Raw genomic sequence first — 24110 nt, 5'->3', positions numbered from 1 at the left:
GTTGCAACTGATGCTTATTTTTGCCAAGAAAAAAGTAATAAGAGGATTTCACAGAAACTGGGGAACCCAGCTGTTTACATTGGATTTCTAGGCTCGCTTCACATGTCATCATCTGTAGACAGTTTGCTTGTTTCTCACCTCACCTGAAACTTGCAGGGAACTTAGTTGACCCCCTCAATGCCACCAGAATTTCCCTTGGAAACCTGCAGCTGGACTCTGGTGGGTATTTTTTATTTTCGGGCATTCTCTACATCTTTGCTTTCTCCACTTTCTCCCCATCCTTGAGTGCCAGGTGGAAATGCCCAGGCAAGCAGCCGTGTTTCAGAACACTTGCTCTTAAACTGAGTTCACAATATGTAACAAAGCTGACGGTGTCTTGGCCTCATGGTTTGTGTTACTCCCTCCTCCAGCTGTAAAAGTTCTCTTGTGGAGAAAAGGAAAAGAGAGGGACTTAGGAGGTTCATAAATAAAATTCTGACCTTGGATTCTCATAATCAGAGTTCGAGTTTTTTCTCCCAGTATGCTTGTGCTTCAAGACAGAACTCTGGCCCTAACCGGTTTGGCTCAGTGGATAGAGCATCAGCCTGCGGACTGAAAGGTCCCAGGTTCGATTTCGGTCAAGGGCATGTACCTTGGTTGCGGCACATCCCCAGTAGGAGGTGTGTGTGCTGGAGGCAACTGATTGATGTTTCTAGCTCTCTATCCCTCTCCCTTCCTCTCTGTAAAAAATCAATGAAATATATTTAAAAAAAACACACAAAACAAAACCAAAAACAAAAACCTTCAAAAAAAGAGACAGAACTCTGTCTCCGTTTCTGTCTCCATCTCTTTCTGTCTCTTTGTCTCTCTGTCTGTTTCTCTATCTTTCTGTCTTTCTGTCTCTATTTTTTCCTTTCTGTCTTGCTGGGAGACAAGGAACCACTAGGAGACTAACAGGAGTGAAGAAAAAAATGACCTTGGAAAAGAAAGGTCATTTTTAACCGTCTCGGTCACTTTCACTCCCTAACAAGTTAGTAATTCTAAAGACAGAAAAACAAAAACTGCCATCTACTCTTGTGTTTATCTATTCATGGATAACATCCTTTCTATCATCATCCGTCTGTAGTATTCCATGGGAACTTCCTCCAGTGTGAAGGGCTGCAGAGGTTGGAGACTGGGTGTGTTTCCCTGCAGGGGTGGGCTCGAAGCCCACAGTGTGAGTGCGAGTTGATCAGGATGAAGGTGTCTGGGAGGAGTGCACCTCGACAGGCTAGTACCCAAAGCCCGAGTGGAGTGGAGAGACATCAGGGGACAGAACCTGCCTTCTGTGACCAATCCCTCAGCTTCGACAACAACCAGACTCTGGGCTGTGGCGTCTGTGTTGCCCTCCAGCAGGACAGGCTGAGGGCGGCCTCTCCTGTTCCATCTCTAGCCCCTCGTCTTGGAGAGGAAGGTGCCGAAGCCTGGTGCCTGGTGAGTGTTCTGTTCAGTTCTTGCCTCAGAAGTGCTGAGTGCAGGCACTCATTCCCCAAGGTACTGGGACATGAGAAGGGAGCCAAGTCTTGTCAGGGGAGGGGACTGGCGACTGGTCCCTGTCCATGGCCTGGCCAGGGGGTGTGTAGACACACAGTTTTGGGTGCTGATTACTGAGTTGGAGCAGAGATGGGGTGTACAGGGAACCCCCAGGAGGACTTTGCCTTCCAGTAGAAAGTTTTATCTCAATATTAACTTTTTAATGTTTTTTAATAGGCTTTAATTTTTAGAGCAGTTTCAGGTTTGCAGTAAAATTAACGTGAAGGTACAGAGATTTCCCATACACACATAGTATAGTCAATTCCCACTGTCAGCATCTCCCACAGAGTGGTGCAGTTGTTACATCTGATGAACCCACATGGACCAGAGTCCATAGTTCCCATTAGTAGGTTCAGTCTTGGTGGTGTGCATTCTGTGGGTTTGGACAAATGGGTAATGACATGTATCCAGCATTGCTGTATCATAGAGTAGCTTCACTGCCTGAAAATCGCCTGTGCTCCACCAGTTCATCCCTCCCCTCCCCAACCCCTGAACCACTGATCTTTTTACTGCCGCCTCGTTTTTGCCTTTCCCAGAATGTCAGAGAGTTGGGTTGTGCAGTATGTGGCCTCCTCTGATTGGCTCCTTTCACTGAGCAATAACGTTTGAGTTTCCTCCATGTCTTTTCGTGGCTTGATAGCTGATTTCTTTGTAGTGCTGAATACATTCCAGCACGTGGTTGTATATGGACCCATTCCCCTACTGAAGGAAATCTTGGTTGCTCCCAACTTTAACTTTGTATAAAATTTTCATTTCTAGGAGTGGCATCTGCTCTCATAGTCTGAAGTCCATCCGATCTACTTCTCCAACTCAGCTCCATCCAAGATGCTATGTGAACACCTTGGCCGGTTTTATCAGAAGCTGGTAGGCAGGCGGCCCCTGGAGTGGAGGGAGTGGTCTGGCAGCGGCCTGGCCCGGTGCCTGAGCACCCTGCACCTGGTGGCCCTCGGGGTGGGCAGCACCCTGGGAACGGGAGTATACATCCTGTCCGGGAAGGTGGCCAAGGACAAGGCGGGACTGGCCATCATCCTCTGCTTCTTCGTGGCCGCTGTGACCTCTGCTTCTTAGGGCCAGAGTTCTGTCTTGAAGCACAAGATGCGCTCTCCCAACGCAAGTCGGACAGTGAACGAGAAGACGGAGGTGGAAGTAATGGAGATAAAGCTTGGGCTTGAAGCCTGTTCCCAGGAACCTGTTCCTGAAGCAGCTACGCGGAGTTGGGGGCGCAGGTGCCTTGCTCTGGGTCTGCCTATCTCTACAGCTACATCGCCGTGGGACAGCTGTGCGCCTTCATCACCGGGTGGAACCTCATACTCTCCTATGTCATTGGGAGCGCCAGTGTGGCCAGGGCCTGGAGTGCCACCATCGACAGCCTGACCGGGTACCACATGTCTCGGGCGCTGCAGGAGAGCGTGCCTCTGCATGTGCCCTTCCTGACCAACTACCTGGACTTCTCGCTGGACCTGGTACTGCTGCTCACGGGTGTACTGGTCCTGGGAGCTCGTGAGTCGGCTCTCATTACCAAGCTATGCACGGGAGTGAACCTCTTGGTACTCGGCTTCCTCCTCCTCTCTGGCTTCATTAAGGGACGTCTGCACCACTGGCAGCTCACGGAGCAGGACTACGAGTTGATCAAATCTGAGTCCAATGGCACCTTGAGCCTGGGCCCTCTGGGCTCCGGGGGTTTTGTGCCTTTTGGCTTTGAGGGGGTTCTCCGCGGAGCAGCCACGTGCTTCTATGTGTTTGTTGGTTTTGACTGCATCGCCACTGCAGGGGAGGAAGCCTGTAACCCTCAGCGGGCCATCCCCCTGGGCTCCATGATCTCGATCTTCATCTGCTTCTTGGCATATTTTGGGGTCTCGGCGGCGCTCACCCTCATGGTGCTCTACCAGATCAATTCCCACAGCCCCCTGACAGAGGCCTTCCTCCACGTGGGCTGGCCCTCAGCCAGATGCGTCATGGCTGTGGGGACTCTCTATGCCCTTTGGTCCAGCCTCCTGGGCGCCATGTTCCCCATGCCACGAGTGATCTTGGCCATGGCAGAGGACTCCTGTTCCGGGCACTTGCCCGGATCCACCCCCGAACACATCCCCCCATCATAGCCACCATAGTTTCTGGAACTCTTACAGCGCTCATGGCCTTCCTCTTCAAGCTCAGTGACCTGGTGGACCTCATGTCAATCGGGACCCTGCTGGCATACTCCCTGGTGGCCTTTTCCGTGCTTGTTCTCAGGTACCAGCCAGACCAGCATTTAAGCAAGAACGAGAAGACGGAGGTGGAAGTAACGGAGATAAAGCTTGGGCTTGAAGCCTGTTCCCAGGAACCTGTTCCTGAAGCAGGAATGGCGGGCACCCTAAGAAGCCTGTGGAGCCCCGTGAGCACCGGCCCCTCCCTGCGCTCTGGCCACATCGTCTATGGATGTGCCTTGCTGCTGGCTCTCCTGCTGACCATCCTGAGCCTGGTCCTGGCCCAGTGGCCCGGCCATCTGGTCTCCGGGGACCCAGTGCCCATAGCAGTGAGTGGGCTGCTGCTGCTGCTCATTGTGGGGCTCACTTTCATCCTCTGGAGACAGCCCCAGAGCCCAACTCCTCTTCGCTTGAAGGTCCCCGCCCTGCCTGTCCTGCCCCTGGTCAGCATCTTTGTGAACATGTACTTGATGATGCAGATGACCTCTATGACCTGGGCCCAATTTGGCATCTGAATGCGATTGGCTTTGCCATATACTTTGGATACGGGATCCGGCACAGCTTGGAGACCAGTGAGCCACAGCCCGCCGCCTCCAGCTCTCAAACACGCCTCTAGTGGGATTAGTGTGACCACGGGAGACGGTTGCTGCGTGGCATCTCCTTGCGCTGAAGCATCTTCTGGTTCAATGGAGACTCTGAGCCTCTATGGAGTGTGCAGGTGGCATGCACCTGGAGCCCTGGTTCCGTGTCCACTTGTAAAGGCAGATACACACGAGGAAAGTGCACACTGTGCAAGGGCAGAAAGATGCGCTCTCCCAACGCAAGTCGGACAGTGAGCAACCGGCAACCGGAAGAAGAAATGAAATATTGCCCGCACAGAGAGGACCCCTCTTGTGCCCATTTCCAGAGAGAACAGATTGCCCCGTGGGAAGAAATGGCCCGTTTCAACTATATTGTGTCAACAGTGCACTTATGTGGGTAATTTTTAATTAAAATTTTTTTTCTCAAAAAAGAAATTTTTCATTTCTAAATTATTTCAAATATACATAAAACTTGCAAGAATAACACCCAGAATTCTGTGTACCCTACATCCAGATGCGCCCATGTCTGCCGTCTGTTTACCATCGGTCTCCTGTTTACTGGCTTCCCCACAGCGCACTCTCTCCCTCCTGTGCATGTGTACAAACACACACATGCTTTTCTGAACCATCTCAAAGCAGTTTGTGAACCCGACCCATGAATCCTGTAGCGGCTCCGTGTTAAATACACTGACACACTCTCCTCCAGTATTCCCTGGCAATCTCTGTTAGCTCCCGTTTCAGGAAATCCCCTCCCCTGCGTGCAATAGCCCTGCTCTGACTCTCGCTGCTGTAGGGCTCCCAGTAGCGGCAGTCACCCACCTGTTCTGCAGGTGGTAAAGGGAAAAGGGTAGGAAGCGGCAGGCAGAAGATACAGTGCCTGGAGGGCGGGGGGGGGGGGGTTATAGGGGGCGAGGGGGGTGGTTAGGATCCAACGCCAGCAAGGAGGGCGATCTGCTACTCCACGAGCCTAGCCCCGCAGCCTCCCCCACAGGCTCCCGCCCCCCACAGTGGGAAGGGCTTAAAATGGAGACGTCAAATAAATCTTTGGGTAAGCAAGTATATAGATCCAAGTAGAATTTGGGGCTGGAGACAGAGATTTGCGGCCAACCACATAAAATAATGAAAGTGGCTAATATTTGGATGTTTCTATACTAGCTGCTCAAATTATCTGTAAACCTAAAATCATTCTTTAAAGAATACCCACTAATTTCTTTTCTAAAGGAATATGGTTTAAGGGGAGGGACAGAGAAAGGTACAGCATAAAGAGAACCCAAGATCTAGAGTTGGAGAACCCCGATACTTACAGGTCTGGAGAAGCAGGATGACTCCTAGAGTCAGCGGGGAAACAACAACAAACAAACAAAACAAAAAAACAGGCAGAGCTGTGGGAGGAACCAGGAGACACTGCACCATGGACTCAGGACATAAGTGTTGAGGGAACTGCTGAGAACAGGGTGGGATGAGGGCATAAAAAGTGACCCTGAAAAAGCGGACAAGCGTGGTCAATGAAGGGACGTGCCCCTGTGGAGAGAAGTAGGTAGAAAATTTCGAAATTATTGTCTTTTAGGCTGAGCTGAAAATTGGAGAGTGCACAATCAAGGTTTAGAATAGAAGGAGCCAGGCCAGGCCTTTGACCGAATGGAGATGGAACGTGAGTGAGCTCCATCCCCAGGCCTAGACTCTATAGAAAAGGGGTTTGGGTGGGGGAGAGAGGAGATAATGTGGGAAGCAACACGGAGAATTTGGGGAGAAAGCATTCTTTGCTAGAAGGCCAGAAGGAGCAAGATTTCACTTTAGGAAGTAAGGAGATGTTTGGGAGAAAGCTGGTTTTGTGCGTGTGCATGTGTGTGTTTTATTTTTTTAATATATGTTTTTATTTTTCAACCTCAGTTTACATTCAATATGATTCTGTATTCGTCAGATGTACAGCACACTGGTTAGAAAATCGTGTACTTTACAGAGTGGTTCCCCTGATGTTTCAAGTACCCACCAGGTCCTATACATAATTATTACAATACTAGAGGCCCGGTGCACAAATTCATGCACCAGTGGGGTCCCTCAGCCTGGCCTGTGGGATCGGGCTGAAACCATCTGTCCAACATTTCCCAAGGGGTCCCAGATTGCAAGAGGGCACAGGCCAGGCCAAGGGACCCACCAGTGCATGATTGGAGCTGGGGAGGGATGCGCGAGGGCTCCAAGGTGTGTCCGGCCTGTCTCAGTCCCGATTGGCCAGACCGCAGCAGCAAGCTAACCTACTGGTTGGAGATCTGCCCCCTGGTGGTCAGTGCACATCATAGCGAGCAGTTGAGTGGCCTTAGCATATCATTAGCATATTATGCTTTGATTGCTTGAATGGACAACCAGATGACCGGACACTTAGCATATTAGGCTTTTATTATATAGAATTATTGATGGTATTAGGTATGCTATAATTTATATCTCTGTGACTATTCTGTAACTAACAATTTGTACTTCTTAATCCCTTCACTTTTTTACCCAGCCCCACCAAAACCTCTCCCCCTCTGACAACTTCAGTATGTTCTCTGTATCTATGAGTCTATTTCTATTTTTTTATTTTATCCTTTAGATTCCACATATAAGTGAAATCATATGGTATTTGTCTATCTCTGATTGGCTTATTTCACTTAGTAGCAGGTCCACCCATGCTATCACAAAAGGTAAGATTTTCCTTCTTTTTAAAAAATTTATCTTTATTATTGAAAGTATTACAAGATTTTCTTCTTTGTTATGGCCAATTAGTATACCATTGTGTAAATGTACTACTTTTTTATCCACTCATTTGCTGATGGGCATTTGGGTGGCTTCCACAGTTTGACTATCTATAATAATAAAAGCATAATATGCTAATTAGACCGGATAGCCGAATGACCTTCCGAACGTCCTTCCCGACAACCTTCTGGACAAGCTGGGGCTGTGAGGGCTGAGGCCAGTCAGGGCTGCGAGTGGGACCCTCCAGCCTCGGTGAACCCATGGCCCCACCCCCACGCCAGCCACCAACTCTGCACGATGTTTCTGGGTCCCACAGTGCAGCCCCTGCCTCTGGCAACCCTGCCTGCCCGGTGCCACCCTATATGCTGCCCGGCCCAGAGTCATTCCTGCACACACGCACCCTCGTGGGAACATGTTCTGTAGTTTTCTGAATACAGATCTTTTATCTCCTTGGTTAACTTTATTACTAATATCTTAATTTTTCTGTTGTAATGGTAATGGGATTATTTTCTTGGTTTCTCTTTCTGATAGTTTGTTATTGGTGTATTAAAATGCCACTGATTTCTAGATATTTTGTATCCTGCTACTTTGCCAAATTTATTTATTAGATCCAGTAGTTTTTGGTGGGGACTTTAGGATTTTCTATGAATAATATTATGTCATCTGTGAATAATGACAGTTTTATTTTCTCCTTTCCAGTTTGGATTCCTTTTATTTCTTCTTGTCTCATCAGTATAGCTAGGACTTCCAGTTGAGTAAGAGTGGTGAAAGCTGACATCCCCATCTTGTTCCTGATCATAAAGTAAATGCATTCAGTTTTGGGCCAGTGAGCATGATAATGGCTGTAGGTTTTTCATATATGTTATTATGTTGAGGTATGACCCCTCTATTCCCACCTTGCTTACTTTTATCATAAATGGGTGCTGAATTTTATCATATGCATTTTCTGCATCTATTGATGTGATCATGTGATTTTTACCTTTCATTTTATGTGATATATCGCATTTATTGATTTGCAGATATTGTACTAGCTTTGCAATCATGGAATAAATCCCACTTGGTCATGGTGTATGATCTTTTTAATGTATTGATTGATCTAGTTTGCTAATATATTGTTGAGGATTTTAGCATCTGTGTTCATCAGGGATACTGTCCTGTAATTCTCTTTCTTTGTAGTGTGTCTGATTTGGAATTAGGATAATGCTGACCTTGTAAAAAGAGTTTAGAAGCCTCCCTCCTCTTGAATTTTTTTGGAATAGTTTGAGGAGGATTGTAGGGAGCGGCTATAGGGTTAAGCCTCAGACTGACCTGTTGGAAAAGCCACAAACAAGTCCCAGCTTAGAGGGCACAGCCCTCTTAGCCTCGTTAAGCTTGACCTTATGATGTTCCCTAGATCTTATCTGGGTAGCTAATGGGCTGTGGGAGGTGCAACAAGTGCTGCCAAACCAAGTGAAACTCACAAGAACTTTGTAACTATGTTGACCACTACCTTGTTTACCTCTGACTATAAAATAAAGCATCAGCTTGACTTCTGGACCTCTCTCTGTGGCCTCAGCCAGGCACAGGAGATCCACCTAGACCAGCCGTGTGCAAACTACGGCCCACGGGCCGGATCCAGCCCGTTCAGCTGTTCTATCTGGCCCGCGGAGCCAAAAGAGCGGAGGGTTCTCTTGCTCTCCCCTCCGCTCCTTCACCAGCAGCAGTGTTAACATGGCAACGTGGGGAAACACGGCTGCAGCTCCTTCTTCTGAGTGGGCGGATTTATATCCTCCCATTCAGTAGAAGGAACAACCTCTCAATCTTCCAGAGGCTCCTTGTAATGCCCGCGGACGCGTCTCCCGACATCACCCTGGGAATGCGTAGACACGTTATCGTGGTGATGTAGGGAGACACACCCCTGGAGAGCACAGTATCAGAGCATTAGCTAAAAAGCAGACCAACAACACTGTTCCCACTGAAGTTGATGTTTTAAAGACTAAAAACCTTTCAACCCAGTCTACATTGCCATCTACATCTACGTCCCGGGCATAATTTGGAAGTTGCACTAAAGAAAATGTTTAATTTACTGTTTACACATTTTGTTCTTTTCTATTTGTTTTAGTTTTAAATTATTTTATTATATTTAAGTTTAATTTGAAAGGCTTTTGTACCTTTCCTTTGTTAGGCAATTTTATTTTGCCTTTGCCATCTTCAATATAAGGTATGTTATTGTGCTATGATTCCTCCATTTTTTGAAGTTTCAAATTATAATAATTAGTGTTTACATTCTTCTTGTTAAAATGTTTGAAATGAATAAAACTATTGAAATTAAAAAGAAAGACTGTACCCTTTTATGTAATGATGTTTACTTTGAATTTATATTAGTTCACACAAACACTCCATCCATGCTTTTGTTCCGGCCCTCCAGTCCAGTTTAAGAACCCATTGTGGCCCTCGAGTCAAAAAGTTTGCCCACCCCTGAGCTAGACCCAGCTTATTCTCTTTGTCTTCTCTACATCTTCGCTGCCCTCCCTCAGGCTCGCCGAACCCTTGGCTGTGTTGGCACGGCACAGAGGATAGATGTTAGTTCTTCTTTGAATGTTTGGTAAAATGAAACTGTGAAGCTATCTGGTCCAGGACTTTTCTTTTCTGGAAGGTGTGTGTGTGTGTGTGTGTGTGTGTGTGTGTGTGTGTGTGTGTGTGTGTGTTAATATATTTTTATTGATTTCAGAGAGGAAGGAAGAGGGAGAAATAGAAACATCAATGATGAGAGAGAATCATTGATTGGCTGCCTCTTGCATGCCCCACACTGGGGATTGAGCCCGCAACCCGGGTATATGCCCTTGGCCAGAATCAAACTCGGTCCCTTTAGTCCTCAGGCTGATGCTCTATCCACTGAGCCAAACCGGCTAGGGCTAGAAGTTTTTTATTACTGCTTCAATTTCATTAGTTGTGACTGGTCTATTCATGTTTTCTGATTCTTCCTGATTCAGTTTTGAAAGATTGCATTTTTTAGATATTTGTCCATTTCACTCAGGTTGCCCAATTTATTGGCATATGGATGTTCATCATATTTCCTTACAATCCTTTGTATTTCTGTGATGTCAGTTGTTACTTTGCCTCTTTCATTTCTGAATTTATTTATTTGGGTTCTCTCTCTTTATTTCTTGGTGAGTCTGGCTAAAGGCTCATCAATGTTGTTTATCTTTTCAAAGAACCAGTTCTTTTTTTAAATTTAAATTCTTTACTGTTTAAACTATTACATGAGTCTCCTTTTTCCCCCATTGACCTCTCCCTGGCCACCCCCACCCCTAAGCACAAGCTCTCATCCCCCTACTGTCTGTGTCCATTGGTTTTGCTCATATGCATGCACACAAGTCCTGTGGTTGATCTCTTACCCCCTGATTCCCTGCCTTCCCTCATAGTTTGTACAGTCTGTTCCATATGCTAAGTGAAACAAGCCAGTCAGAGAAAGATAAATATCACATGATCTCACTCATTTGTGGAATATAATGAACAACATAAACTGAGGAACAAAAAATAGAACCAGAGACATAGAAGCATCAAAGAACCAACTCTTGCTGTCATTGCTCTTTGTATTTTTTTAGACTCTGTCATTTCTTTCTGCTCTAATCTTTATTATTTTCTTTTTTAAGATATATCTTTATTGATTTCAGAGAGGAAAGGAGAGGGAAAGAGAGAGAGAAACATCAACGATGAGAGAGAATCATTGATCGGCTTCCTCCTGCATGCCCCACACTGGCATGGAGCTGGCAACCTGGGCATGTGCCCTGACCGGGAATCAAACAGGTAACCTCTTGGTTCCTGGGTCAATGCTCAACCACTGAGCCACACCTGGCCGGGCACAATCTTTATTATTTTCATCCTTCTGCTTACTCTGTGCTTTTCTTGTTGTTCTCTTTCTAGTTAATTTAGATATACGGTTAGATTATTTATTTGAGTTTTTCTTGCTTTCTGAGATGGCATGTAATGCTATGAACTTTCCTCTCAGGACTGCTTTTGCTGTGTCCCATACATTTGAGGTTGTTGTGAGTTCATTTTCATTTATTTGCAGGTAATTTTTCATTTATTTATCTCATTGGTAACCCACTCATTGTTTAATAACATGCTGTTGAGCCTCCAGGTGTTTTTTTTTTTTTATTGTAGTTCCTTTTAGTTTCATATCATTATGATTCAAGAAGATGCTTGGTATGACTTCAATCTTCTTGAATTTGTTAAGACATTTTGTGTCCTAACATGTGGTCTATCTTTGAGAATGTTCCATGTGCACTTGAGAAGAACGTATATTTTGCTACTTTGAAATAACACATTCTATAAATATCAATTAAATCCATGTGATCCAGAATGTCCTTTAAAGTCACTGTTTCCTTGTTTATGTTTTGTCTGGAAGGTCTATCCAGTGATGACAGTGGGGTGTTAAAGTCCCCTACTATGACTATATTGTTGTCTATCTCTCCCTTAAAGTACAATAGTTTTCTCCCCCATATATTTAGATGCTCCTATATTGGGTGTATATATGTTTACAATGATTATATCCTCTTCTTGGATCAATCCCTTTAGTATTATGTAATGACCTCTTTTATGGCCTTTATTTTGAAGTCTAATTTATAAGATATGCATATTTCTACCCCAGCTTTTTTTGTTTGTTTGTTCCCATTTGCACGGAAAATATTTTTCCATCTCTATACTTTCAGTATATATGAATCTTTAATTCTGAGGTAGGTCTCTTGTAGACAACAAACATATACTTGAGTCATGTTTTCTGATCCATTCAGCTATCCTATGTCTTTTTATTGTAGTATCTAATCCATTTACAAATCAGGTTATTACTGATAGGTACTTTTTGACATTTTTTCTTTATACCTACATTCCTCTCTCTATATATTTCTTCATCTTCATAACACAGTCCCTTTAACATTTCTTGTAATGCTGGTTTGGTGGTAATGAATTCCTTTAGCCATTTTTGTCTGGGAAGCTCTTTATTTTACCTTCAACTTTAATTATAGCCTTGCTGGATAGAGTAGTCTTGCTTTCAGGTCTTGCTTTTTATTACTTTGAATACTTCATGCCAATCTCTTCTGGCCTGGTTTCTGTTAAAAAAAAAAAAAAAAATCACTGACAGCCTTATGGGAATGCCCTTGTGGGCAATTGTTTCTCTCTTTCTACCCTTAAGATTCTCTCTTTTTAAAAAACCTTTGCCATTTTAATTATGATATGTCTTGGTGTGGGTTCATCTTGATTGGGACTCTTCATGCTTCCTAAATTTGTGTGATTATCTTCCTTCACCAGGTTAGCAAAGTTTTCTGTCATTATCTGTTCAAATAGGTTTTCTATTCCTTGCTTACTTTCTTCTCATTCTGCTACCCCTCTGGTGCAGATATTATTAAACTTCACATTGTCCCAAAGTTCCCTTAAACTACCCTCATTTTTTTTTATTTTTGTTGCTCTGATTTGAGTACTTTATTCTGTCTTATCTTTCATATCTTTGATTTGATCCTCTGCTTCATTGAACCTACTTCTAATTCCTTCAAGTGTATTCTGGATGTCAGATATGGTATTCTCCATTTACAACTGGTTCTCATTCATGGTTTCTGTGTCCTTTTGTCATGCTGTAGTACCAAGTTCTCTGTAGTTTCCATTAAGTTCCTTGTAGTTCTAAGTTCCTAGAGCATCCTTATAACCATTACTCTGACTCTACATCTGACAAATTGCTTGCCTCCATTTCATTTAGGTCTTTTTTCTGGAGAGTCCTCCTTTTCTTTCATTTACGGGGTTGTCTCCCCACTTGAGCTGTATCTTTGTGTTTGCTTCTAAGTATGAGATACAACTGCCAGGATTCCCAGTCTCGGTGGGGTGGCCTTATGAAGTGTTCTATGGCACCCAGTGGTGCAGTCTCCTTGATCTCCTGAGCTGGACGTTCTAGAAATGTCCCCTGTGCAGTTTATTTGGGCTCTCCTGTTGCAATTGGGTCTTGATTATTGTTGACCCATATTGGGTGGTATATCCCCTCAGGCTGGCTGACTGCGAGGCTCAACCCTAACCATGTCATGTGAGCTGTTGTACAGGTGCTAAAACAAAATAAAACAAAAACTTTCAAAACACACACACACACCACAAACAGCAATAAAACAACCACAAAAGAGAATCAGGAAAGAGAAAACAGAACAAGAATAATGAAAGGGGGGAAAAGAGTATGAGAAGAAAAATGAGGGAAGAAAGAAAATAAGGGGGAGAGAAAATAGGAATAAAGAATAGGAAAAGGAAAAGTGTTTAAAAAATTATTTTTAAAAATGCGGAGGTTATCTCAGCAGTTTAGCATCTGTTGGGATCTCCCTGTGGATCTTGCTCTTATTATAACTGAGACTGACTTTTGTATGCCAGTTCCGGGCCTCACATAAGATAGCCAATGTCAAAAGCTACCCACATTTGGTTCTCAGTGTCCTGTTCAAAGCTTCAAGCCATCCATGGTTAGAGGCTGCATCTGCTGGGCTGGGCTGGGCACAGGAGGAGCCAAGCTGCACTCCAAGGCCCTCTTTTTAGTAGCACAGAGCCAAGGGGCAGGTCAGCATATGTGCCAAGGCACTTTGGGATTGCCTCCACCTGCTTCTGCCTTTCCAACAGCGGTCAGACTTAGTCATTGAAAAAGCTATTTCTGAAAGGGCTTTTGGAAGAACTGGGAGGATAGGACCTGTGGGTCTCCTGTGAAGGGTAGTTGTCATTTAGACTTCAGGGAAGATCATCAGTGTGTTTTCCCCATTCCAGAGCCAACTGTCTGAATCCATCCCAGAATATTTCCCTGACCTTGAAATAGGCAGTCAGGTGGGGTCTGCCAAAAGCTGAAAATTGCTATAAGCTCTCCCGTGAGGAGAAAGCACTAGTCAGGTTCCTCGGAAAGTTCCTAGGAATGGCCCCCTCCAAAGTCAGTCACTGATGCCCCAAGACTGCCCAGACGTTTAGGCTTTGCCTCTGCTGCTGCCTCCTCAGCAGTGGTAGAGATATAGGGTGGGGCAAACAGGATTCCTGATGGTGGGGTGAGTTGTATCCCAGAAGGCCAGGTTCCTTAGGCTGCTGCTGCTGCTGCTGCTGCTGGGAGGGGCTTGTGCTTCTTAGGAAAAATAGCTGCTGCAGTATCAGGATGGGTAATGACCAAGTGCAGGTAGGTGCTCTCCCACTTTTCTCCCCAATGCCTCCCACCCCAGACTCTCCTCAGGTGACTCTAGTCCACACCACCCTTCCTCTGCCAAAGCTCAGGTGAGTGGCTGCAAAACAAAATTCCTGTGTCCTGGCCCTTTAAAAAAAAAATGTGGTTTTGTCTCCAGCAGGCTTCATCTTTCCCTGGCAGATAGATGCCCTGCCGCTTTTCAGGCCTGGATGCTACATGGGCAGCTCTTCCTGGCTCTGGTGCTCTCGACTGGGGAGCCCAGCCTGGGGTCCAGCCTCACTTCTCTCACGGGAAACCACCCCAATTCCTGCAGCCAAGATATATTTCCACAGCCCTCAGCCTGCTGCCCTTGGGAGCAGGGCCAGCCCTCTCATGGCCTCTCCCTTCCTGCCAGTCTCCCCGTGATTTCTGCTCTACCTTGTGTAAAAGTCCCCTCTTCAGCTAGTCTTAGTTGAATTAGTTGGTAATTCAGGGTGAATGTTCCCCAATTTAGTTTTATTTCCAGTTTGGTTCTAGAGGAGGTATGAGAAAGAGCCACCTACTCTGCTGCTATCTTGAAAACTCGCAATAGTAATGAATTAAGTCTTCCTTGCCAATTTAGTTGGGCCAGCACAATTACTCCTTTACCTTTTCACAACACATCTGAAATTCTCTTTTGGGTCCCTGTCTGGGGCACAAATACTAGTATCCCAACAAGTTGTGACTTTTCTTTACCAGTAAATGCATGCATGTTTCCTATTGCTTGATGCATTTACATAGTTGTGTCCCTTCTGCACAGAAGACCATCCTAGAAGTTCACACATTTCCCAGCCTAACCTTTCCTTATCCTCAACCCAGTGAGGCCTGCTGACTCCACAGGGGTCTCACCTCTAGAGTCACTGATGCCCAGCCTCCTTAGCCACAGCCAGGTCTACCTCCTCAGGTTTCTCAGCTGCATGTTTTATCACACAACGTGGGAAACGGTGCCTGAGTGTAGAGGAAGAAAGGTTTTCCTTGACCCTCCTAGGGTCCTTGGCAGGGTCTGAAAGTTAAACTGATAGATTAACAGGAGAAAAACCTACAAAGTTATTTAAGTTTTATAGGACTTGGGGAGCCTTCATAAGGAGATGTAGGCTCAAAAAAAAAAAAAATAGTTTGGCCTGAGTGTTTGAATAGTGGACAGTTGTGGGTGACTGTGACAGGTCAAGGAGCATGAGGTATAGTAGTGAGCAGAAAAACCTTAGCAAGGCCTGTTAGGATTCTTCTTGGCATCCCTTTTGTGTTCACACATCAGGGTGCTCCTTCCCATTGGGTATGGGGAGGCCATCTCTCACTTGAGGGTTTCGGGCGTATTTCAGGGGAGGACAAGGTGGGGGGCGGGGAGGTCAGTGATGTTCCTGTCTGGTATTTCCTCAAATCCTTCAGCTTAAAGTATTCAATATGCCCAGCTGCTGGATTTGGGGCAGCATGTCCTGAACCCTACCAGGAGCTAACAGCTTTATATTCTAGATGGGGGCATTAAAGAAGCATTGGTGGGAAAGGCCTATGTGAACCAGTAGGAGGGTAGAGCCCAGCAGAATCCAGCACTGAGCCAAGTTTTTGCCCAGGAACGATTTCTGCCTGTGGTTTGTTCCCAGAGGGACCCAGACCATGGAGGGCACCCCTTGGGCAAGAACATAAGCACCCTCGGGAAACCCATTCCATATCTCTGCAGTGACATGTCCATCCATGTTCCCTACCCCCCCCACACAACTGGCCGCCATGGTCCTGGCCCAGGATCTTCTGTGTGCCATCAATGATGTGTATACTGTTCCTACTTAAGAGCCAGGTACATTGCCAGCTCATGCGCCAACCTTGTCTCACTACTGACCTCAGCTGCACAAGACAAGGAAGGACAGGGAACTGGGGAGAGGAGAGACCGGAGGACACATCAGCAGCTCTTTGTTGGCTACATGGATGACTCTAAAGTCCTCAGTGTCACAGAAGCACAGCCTGGATGTTAGGCAGGATACCGATCTACACAAGGATCATGTGGCCCAGTTTGTTGAGCTCCTCAAGTTGCAGATGGCCAGCCTGCTTGCAGCAGTCTGAACCCATGGTAGGAGAGGCTGCATATTCCGGGAGCATGCTGTTAAGTGTTGCGCCCGCCAATGGGATGAAGGCGCCCTGCATCACGTGAGCCCCATTGGCTGCTCTGTGGTGTAGAGCCCTGTGGCTTCTCCAAACAGACAAGACTTGCAGTCACTTCATTTGTATAGGGCCCAGGCGCCAGAACACGCAGCATAGCACTACCTGCACGCTGGGGTCCCAGGAGGCCAAACCACACAATTGCCTCTGCTGCCCGAAGGCCCAGGCCACTCCACAGGTCCCCGGTGTCTTCCCATGCTGGTGGCCCAGTGTATGGAAGCAGTGCGCATGCTCCGACCCCACCCCCTGCAGCTGGGTCGGGGGAGGGGAGGGGGCCCAACAAGGAGCCCAAGACAGGCTGGCCTCGCCCACAAGTGTCGCCAGCTCTCCACAGGCCGCCTGGGTCTCGGTAGACAAAGGAGTGTTCTAGAGCCCAACCGCGAGCATCAAGTCTAAAGAAATGAGGAATCCTTGCGCAAAGGCCACCAACCAGGAGAGCTGCAGTGCAGGAGACGCCATTCTCTGGTCACAGAACGAATTCGGTGGCTTATCCAGAGTGTGGAACTGAAACGTTCAGAAGAGTGGGGGTCTTGTACCGACAAACAGGAGACACGAGGCGTCTATATCTATGACCAACATGTTCCCCTTTCTGTTGATTTTATTTAAATCTGCCCACTCTTATTTGTGCAAAACTGCCTTGTTAAAAACACACACAAAAAAAACTAGAGGTTGATACTGTGTCCTGTTAAATTCTGACTGGTTGTTATTTGACTGTGTTGTACTGATGACGTTTTGACTGAGACATCTTCATTACTTAGTGGTTTTATATATACTTGCAAGATCTGTCAAGTGGCTCACTACCACATCCCTCTTAAGGAATGGAGGTCTAATAAACCTCAGGACCCAAAAAATTATAAAGAAAAAGGACCATGGTGTCTATGTATCACTTAAACCATGTCTCTAAACTGAGTTAGATTCCTGCTAGGAAATGAGGTGCTCAGCCTTGAGCCACCTGACTTGGGGCAGGTGGGGTTCTGGGACCCACAAAACTGCTTCCCCACTTCCCTCCACCCTGGGAACCTCCCTGTCTGAGCCATGTCCTCAATTATTTAGTTTGTCTGGCTCCTGACCCCTTCCCAGGCCCAACAAGAAATGGTGGCGCTCAGGTAGGTCTTTAGACCACCAGTAAAAACAGCTGAGCAAGCACAGGGACATCCAGGGTGAATGGGGCTCCAGCACGGCCAAAGGAAATACTGGGGGGATGGGGGTGGGGGTCTGGCTCAGCCTTAGCCTCTTGAGGAGTCTCAAAAGGGGAGTCCAGAGAAAATTCACCCTCAATTCATCCTCCTCCCCTGCCCCACAATTATCCTAATGGGTCCCATTTGTCAATTTTAAGTGTTCTTGCAACTAGTAGTTGTTGCGCATGCATTTTAAGTTTACATAGTGTTTTGTTTGGCTTTCATTTGCATCAACATGGTGCCCTCAGCCCCATTGAGTGGCCCAGTCCAGCTCCTGTGTCCCCGGCGTTGGGCCTTCTCCATGGCCTCCATCCCCCATTTGACCTCCCACTTTCCCCAGTAAGGAACGCCTGCTTCCCTGTCTGATTCCTCTGCAGCCATGTACAGGTACACCCTAAATCAGATGACATCTGGCAGCTGTGCTGCACAATGCAGCAGCAATGCAGAGCCAGGGGCAGGCATGTTTTCTCTCTGGTTTAACATGTTTGACCCTCTCCCCCTGTGCTTCTAGCTACTCTTCTCACCTGCTTGTCCACACCCTGTCCTGTGTTTTCACCCAGCTCCTTTTGGCTCTTCCAGATTTGCAGGAGTTGCCTGTGTAGTCTCAGTGTGAACCACTGCAAATATCTTCTACGGCTCCATCTGTCTGCTACTCTGGCCGTGATCCTTAAAGAGGCATTTTTTATAAGCCCAACTGCCTCACCTGTGGAAACCATTCCAAGCACTAGCCTGTCCACTGGTGGCAATAAAGTTATGGCAGTGTTCCCGTCAAACTGCTATGGGTAGTTCTCATGTTCTGTGACACCCACTTCCCCAGGGCAGGGTAGAGCTGGGGAAGGAATCAGTCCACGGGTCTGCAGAGCAGCCTGCCCCACCTCCCCTGCAGGTAGCACCCTGCCTCTAGGATAGGTTAGCAACCCATTAACCTGTCCCTTCTCCCCATAATAAATTACATCACCATGAGCAATCCACCTTCAGTGGCTCTGGGAGCATTTATAGTGGATTCTCGAGCTCCAAGCGGGTGTGGGAAACTGGAATTTGCACATGGGTGGGAAGCAAGGCTGGTCTTGGGGACTGGTTCCCCCTAACCTCCTGTTGGCCTGATTCCCACATGTGTTAGTTTGACCCTCAAGGTACTATCCAAAATGGTAGCACCAGTCCACACCCCACGTTGGGATCCTGACTCACACCTCACAGTCATCGGGTTTCTGATTTCTGCCGGGAACAGCTCACCAGTGTCTCCACATTCAAGTCTGGATCACATGAGGTGTCAGTATCTCCTCAAAACATGATGTATTGACACTCCCACTGAGTGTGGAACAACCCTCAGCATTTGTCTCTGCTCCCCTTGGACTACAGATCTGAAATTGAAAATGGGCCGCAGTTCCCAAATACTGGCGACTTTCCCACTGAACTCTGATAAAATGACAAGAAGAAGGCCTCATCTCAGTACCGAATATATGAACCCATAAATAAACAGGCTGTCAGAGCTCTTGCTGCCCACACACTCAGAGGAGCTGTGAAGGGGCAGCCGGGCCTCACTGGAGCCCAAGTCAGGACACAAGACAGGCAACTTCCTCCTGGGTCCCCCAGAGTCGGAAAGAGGCCAGAGGGCATCCTAGTACTGACCCCTGATCTGAGGGCTCAGGATTTTTTATTAAGGTTATTTAGCCAAAGTCATTCGGTTTGACAAGACGATGACTGTCTCTAATAAACCACCTCTCTACCAGTCATCCTTACATAGACAGCATGCAAGAGCCCCAAAGATGCTCGCCACTGTCAGAAAGCAAGCAAGCCTCTGCTGGTGGATCTGTCTCTCCACAGCCCCCGCCCCCCTGGGCACCATCTTACTGAGCTGCACCGGAGTCTCCAACTGAGAGGCCTCCCAGCAGGCATCTGGGCTCAGTGCACAGGAGCCTGGGCCAGCTCCCCTGGGTCCCCCACTTGACGAAGGTGGGAAGTGGGAGCACATCAAAGAGAAGACCCACCTGCAGAAGCTCCACCCAATCATGGGGCACTAGAGGGGACAGAGGGAGGAGGGATGCAAGCAAACCCTGATCCTGGCTCCAGGAGTGCCAGCCTCAAACTTGAGCCAGTGACACCCAAGTCTAAAAAGCTTTGTCCAGAAATGGCCCATTGATCACAAAGCTGCTAATCTGGAGAGACTCAGAAGCCATCCTAAATGTCTATGCCAATGCACTGGGACCTCTTGTCCTGTCACCGTATGGCATTTTTGTCCCTTGAATTCATCTACACAATGACACTGCCACTAAGTCATGGGTTTTGCTAAATTCATCTATGGGAGGAACTACACAGCAAGGGAAGCCAGGGTACAGCAAGAATGACAGCACGCCAACCTGCTCCTAAGGGACAATGATGGAGAAGTGAGCATGGCAAGGGGACACACTGGGAGATACCAGGAACAGAGCTGCAGGTGAGGTGCATAGGGGGCTGACTTCCCAGACCCAGGAGAACCCATTATTGCACAGAGAAATTGAGCTGTGGGTGATCTGTGAGGGACACAAGCTGTCAGGGCCTCAAGCAGGAGTGACAGGTTGACCTACCTGCCCATCCTCACCACCTGGGCACCCTGGGACTCCCTTTCCTTTGATGATCACCCCAAATTTAACCTTAACTCTTCTGCCCGATGCTCAGACATGGGTCTTTAAACCTGAGTAGAACAAGGCCCATCATGGGCAGCATTTAAAGGGGGCAGGTGCCAGGTCTGGACAACCCAGCCACCCAGCAGCTGTGACAACAGCTGTCACGGAGATCCCAGGCAGATGTGAAGAGACTCGGCAGCAGCAATAACAGCTTTATGAAGAGAAAGAACAGGATACACTTGAGTTACTGATGCCTCCCCACCGCTTCAGGTCTCCACAGTGAGGCTGGCTTTTACAGCCCAGAAACACAAACACCCAAGGAAAGAAAACACCGACACTACTGAGTGGACAACCCAAGGTGGCACCTACGGTACAAAGCCCAGTCACACCTAGGTGGAGACCCTCCGGGGTCCTGAAGGAGGCGGATGGAGCTGCTGGGGGCTGGGCCACGGTCGAGCCAGCTTCCTCTGCCTGGCATCACTGCAGAGAGAGAGAGAGAGACAGGGAGAGAGAGAAGGAGGTAGAGGAGGGAGCTGCTGTCCTAAAATCCAGGTGGCCATGCCCCAGTTCCACCAGCCACAGGCAGCTCCCCAAGGCTGAAGCCAAGCCTCCCATAATGATCACCCCACACCACCACCTACCAGCAGCTGATAACAAGCATTCCCTGAGTGAAATGGCACTTCCCAGCCGAGAAGGGGAGGGTGGAGGCTGCTGGCTCAGATCAGAGGGGGTACAAAGAACCCAGAGCCTCCAGGGCAAGGCCTCAGACATAGGGTGTGAGGACATGCGGGAAAAGGGTCAGATGGCCATCACCTTCCTGCAGAGTGCTAGGGTAGGACAAGGGCCTGGCACTTCAATATTGGGGAGCAGCCCTCCCTCATGAAAGATCACCAGTAACATGGAGGCCGGGGAGTCTGCTGCATTACTCATTCCTGAAATTCAGCCCCAAACAAAGGCCAGGCCTAGCCTTAAGCCCTCTCTTGGTAGCTTAGGCTTTCAAGATGGGGCCAGGGCCCACCTGGAGCAGCATGCTAAGGCCCAGGTTGCGGTGCCTCTGCTCCAGCTCCGAGAGGGCCTGCAGGAGGGACCTGAACCTCTCTGCAGGGTCAGCATCCTCATCTTCGGGGGACCCCTCCTCTTTTTCTGCCTCCTGCAGGAAGCGTTCCTCCTCCTCCACAAAGAAAGCCCGAAGCTTCTTGTAGTCGGTCAGGGCCTTCTTCCTGCGGTCCATCACGTGTCCCTGCAGGGCAGGTGGCAGGAAAGGACACCTGTGTTCTCAGGCTGTACCCAGGACCCCAGCCCCATGCTGACCACCTCAAGGAGAAAAGGTTTGCTACAGAGGGCTCAGTTCCTTCCCCAGGCCCTGCCAGATAGAATCAAGACTACATACCCATGTCCCCTCATTCCCGCGGACCCCGATCCACTCCTACTTGCCTTCCACACAGCAGCAGCAGACTCGGCCTGGCCATGCAGGTCCCGAGCATCATTCAGATCTTTCCTCATGATCTCCACAGACCCTTTATTCTCCTGGGAAGAGACGCTGGTTACCAGGTGGGTGACCACCCCTGAAGGTCTAGGACACCCCTCCCTTAGCCCAATCCCGGGGACATCACACCTCCAGAGTTTACTAAAGATCTGACTATGGAGAAGGCCCCACTGCATGGTCCTGGCCTGCAAACTCATGCAAACAGGCTGAAGGTACCAGAGGGGTCTTAGTGACCCCCCCTAAGGTTGCTTCCGGAAGAAGCCTCTTAGAAAATCCTGTGCTAAGAATCTAACCAAAAAACTGGACATGAGTGTCCCCTCAGTTTCCAGTGTTACTGTCACTAGCACAGGGACGGATATTTGCCAAAAATAGTCACCATATCCTTTTCAGAAGGAACGGCCCTGGCAGGGCCACTCTAGGAATTCCATAAGACCCTGCATGCCCCCTTTGAGTGAGCACGGCCACACCCAGGGCCCATTAGGCACTGTCACTGGCTGTGCACTGACCAGGTAGGTGGGAAGAGGCCCCAGCAGGAGAAGAATCCAACTAGTCTGGCTGGCTATTTATTCTTTCATAAATTACTCTGAGCACCCACAACCTAAAAGGGTGGGTCCCTGGGTTGCCAGTTGGTGGGTTTCCACCCAAGGTCAGACACCACATGCAGTGCAGATAAGGTACCAGAACAAAGTAAATGGAGAGGCTCAGGGAGGGCTAAGAGGGGATGAGAAATGTGTGGGAGGGGCGGAGCCTGGAATAGGGTGGGGCTTATCTGCTAGACAGCCTCAGAGGGTTCACCCGTGGGCGGGGGAGGCTGCCACGGGGTATCGTCATGCATGGAGGAGGGGCAGTAAGGCCTAGAGAACTAGGCACAGGGGCGGACCCCACAGCAGGACACCATCTGGGGTGGGGGAGAGGAAGCACAGCCCAAAGGGGTAAGGGTGGGCAGGAGAAGATGGGGAGGCCCACAGACACCTTCCGGGGATGGGTGGCGGGGAGGGGAAACAGAGCACCTTCTGGTGGTGGGGGATTTGATAACAGGGCATTGTCCGGAGGACGGGGAAGGTGGTCAGGGCGCCGTCCGGGGGCAGGGACCAGGGTCGGGAAAGGGATAGCGGCGCACAGGCACCGCTCTTGCGCACCTTGCCGCGCAGCACCTTCCTCCAGCGGGGCTCCCACTCGGGTGGCTCGGGCCCCGCCGCCATTCGACAGGCGGCGCACAGCGGACCCCCGTCGACGCGACACAGCAGCTGCAGCGCCGCCTCCGAGGCCGGGCCGTCGCGCGTGGGTGCTGCGGCCGCCTCCTCGAGTGCCAGCAGGCGGCGGCTGAGCGGCGGGCGGCCGGGCTCCACAGCGCGCTGCCAGCAGTCATCGGCGCACTCAGGGCAAGGGAAGGGCCCGTCCTCCTCTGCCCAGAAGCGCACCACGCAAGCCCGGCAGAAGCGGTGGCCGCAGTCGGCGCGCACCGGCTCGCGGGGCGCGCGCTGGCACAGGGCGCAGGCGGCCTCGGCGGGGCCCGCGGGGAGCGCCAGGGCTGCGGCTGGTACCCTTGGAGAGGGCGCAGGCGGAGAGGCCAGAAAGCGCGGACCGGGATTGGGACGTAGATGGAAAGCGCAGACGCTGCGCTGGACCAAGGCAAGGATGCCGACCAGGATGCACAGGGCGGGAACGGACAGGACGCTGCACGCACGGTCCTGGCAGTGGTGTACGCTACCCGCGGGTCTTGTCAATGGAGCGCTTCACTCTGGCCTCTGGGTCACCCACGTTGTCGCACCTCGAAATCATACAGGGATTTTCGCTTCCCCCATAAATGACTCGTGGGCGAGAGAGAAGCCACGTTTTATTATTTGGAGAGCATTTAAAGCCTTTTGTCAGCTGCTAGGACCTGAGCGGCAAGCACCTCACCACCCCACCCCTGCCATACACGAAACCCCTCCCCCACCACACACACGCACGCGCGTTGCGCAATGTCGCGGGGCTGGGGGAAGTGCTGAAAATGGTCTGCGTGTCCGTCCCCAGAACTATGGTTCAGCACGCCCCCTCACCCCAGCGAGCCCGCGCGACCTCCTCCGGGTGAACTGTTCGCGCTGCCCCCAGTGAGGACAGTTCATTGATTCAGAATGAAGGCATCTAGTACATCCCACGGATACCGGCCCCTGGATATTCGTTAGCTTTTCTTTAGGAAAAACAAAAAAGTTTTGGGGAGGAACAGTCGGTTTACTTTGAATACATCCAAGCACCCAGTTAAAAAAAAAAAAAAATCACGGTATGGGCTGGTGGCTCAGTGATTGAGCGTGGACCCATGAACCAAGAGGTCACCAGTTCTAGTCCCAATCAGGGCACGTGCGCATCCCCAGTAGGGGGTAGTCAATCCATGTTGTTTCTCTCATGTTTACTATAGTATATCTCTATCCCTCTCTCTCTAAAATTAGTAAGAAAAACATTTTTTAAAAAAGAATACATAATAAGATTA

The 24110-nt window shown here is 48.9% G+C and overlaps 2 protein-coding genes across 2 annotated transcripts; one reads left to right on the top strand and one right to left on the bottom strand.

Annotated features, from left to right (window-relative positions):
• Positions 1-2376: 2376 nt before the first annotated feature.
• Positions 2377-4350, top strand: LOC308251798 (cationic amino acid transporter 3-like; the record flags this gene model as incomplete). The annotated part of the gene is given in 5 exon segments (XM_080675486.1): positions 2377-2608; positions 2611-2626; positions 2756-3594; positions 3597-4244; positions 4247-4350. Coding segments are annotated over 5 exon segments (1839 nt in total).
• A 16001-nt stretch (positions 4351-20351) lies between these two features.
• RNF187 (ring finger protein 187) lies at positions 20352-23571 on the bottom strand. Its single transcript, XM_080673126.1, has 4 exons — positions 22780-23571; positions 21589-21681; positions 21173-21394; positions 20352-20634 (listed from the first exon to the last, which is right to left on the bottom strand). Exons 1-4 carry the CDS (start codon positions 22840-22842, stop codon positions 20632-20634), a joined length of 381 nt encoding a protein of 126 aa, XP_080529252.1. The 5' UTR covers positions 22843-23571; the 3' UTR covers positions 20352-20631.
• Positions 23572-24110: the final 539 nt, after the last annotated feature.

Source organism: Plecotus auritus, assembly GCF_963455305.1.
Source record: "Plecotus auritus genome assembly, chromosome: 6".
Lineage (NCBI taxonomy): Eukaryota > Metazoa > Chordata > Mammalia > Chiroptera > Vespertilionidae > Plecotus > Plecotus auritus.
The sequence above is the reverse complement of the archived record's forward strand: the minus strand, read 5'-3'. Positions and strand labels throughout refer to the sequence as shown.

Bases quoted from the DNA above. Each gene is read 5' to 3' on its own strand.
- RNF187 (XM_080673126.1), bottom strand. From the start codon at position 22,842: ATGGCGGCGGGGCCCGAGCCACCCGAGTGGGAGCCCCGCTGGAGGAAG. The intron at 21,682-22,779 runs GTGCGCAAGAGC...GTCTCTTCCCAG, and splicing joins GGAAGGTGCTGCGCGGCAAG to GAGAATAAAGGGTCTGTGGA. The intron at 21,395-21,588 runs GCAAGTAGGAGT...CCTGCCCTGCAG, and splicing joins CTGCTGCTGCTGTGTGGAAG to GGACACGTGATGGACCGCAG.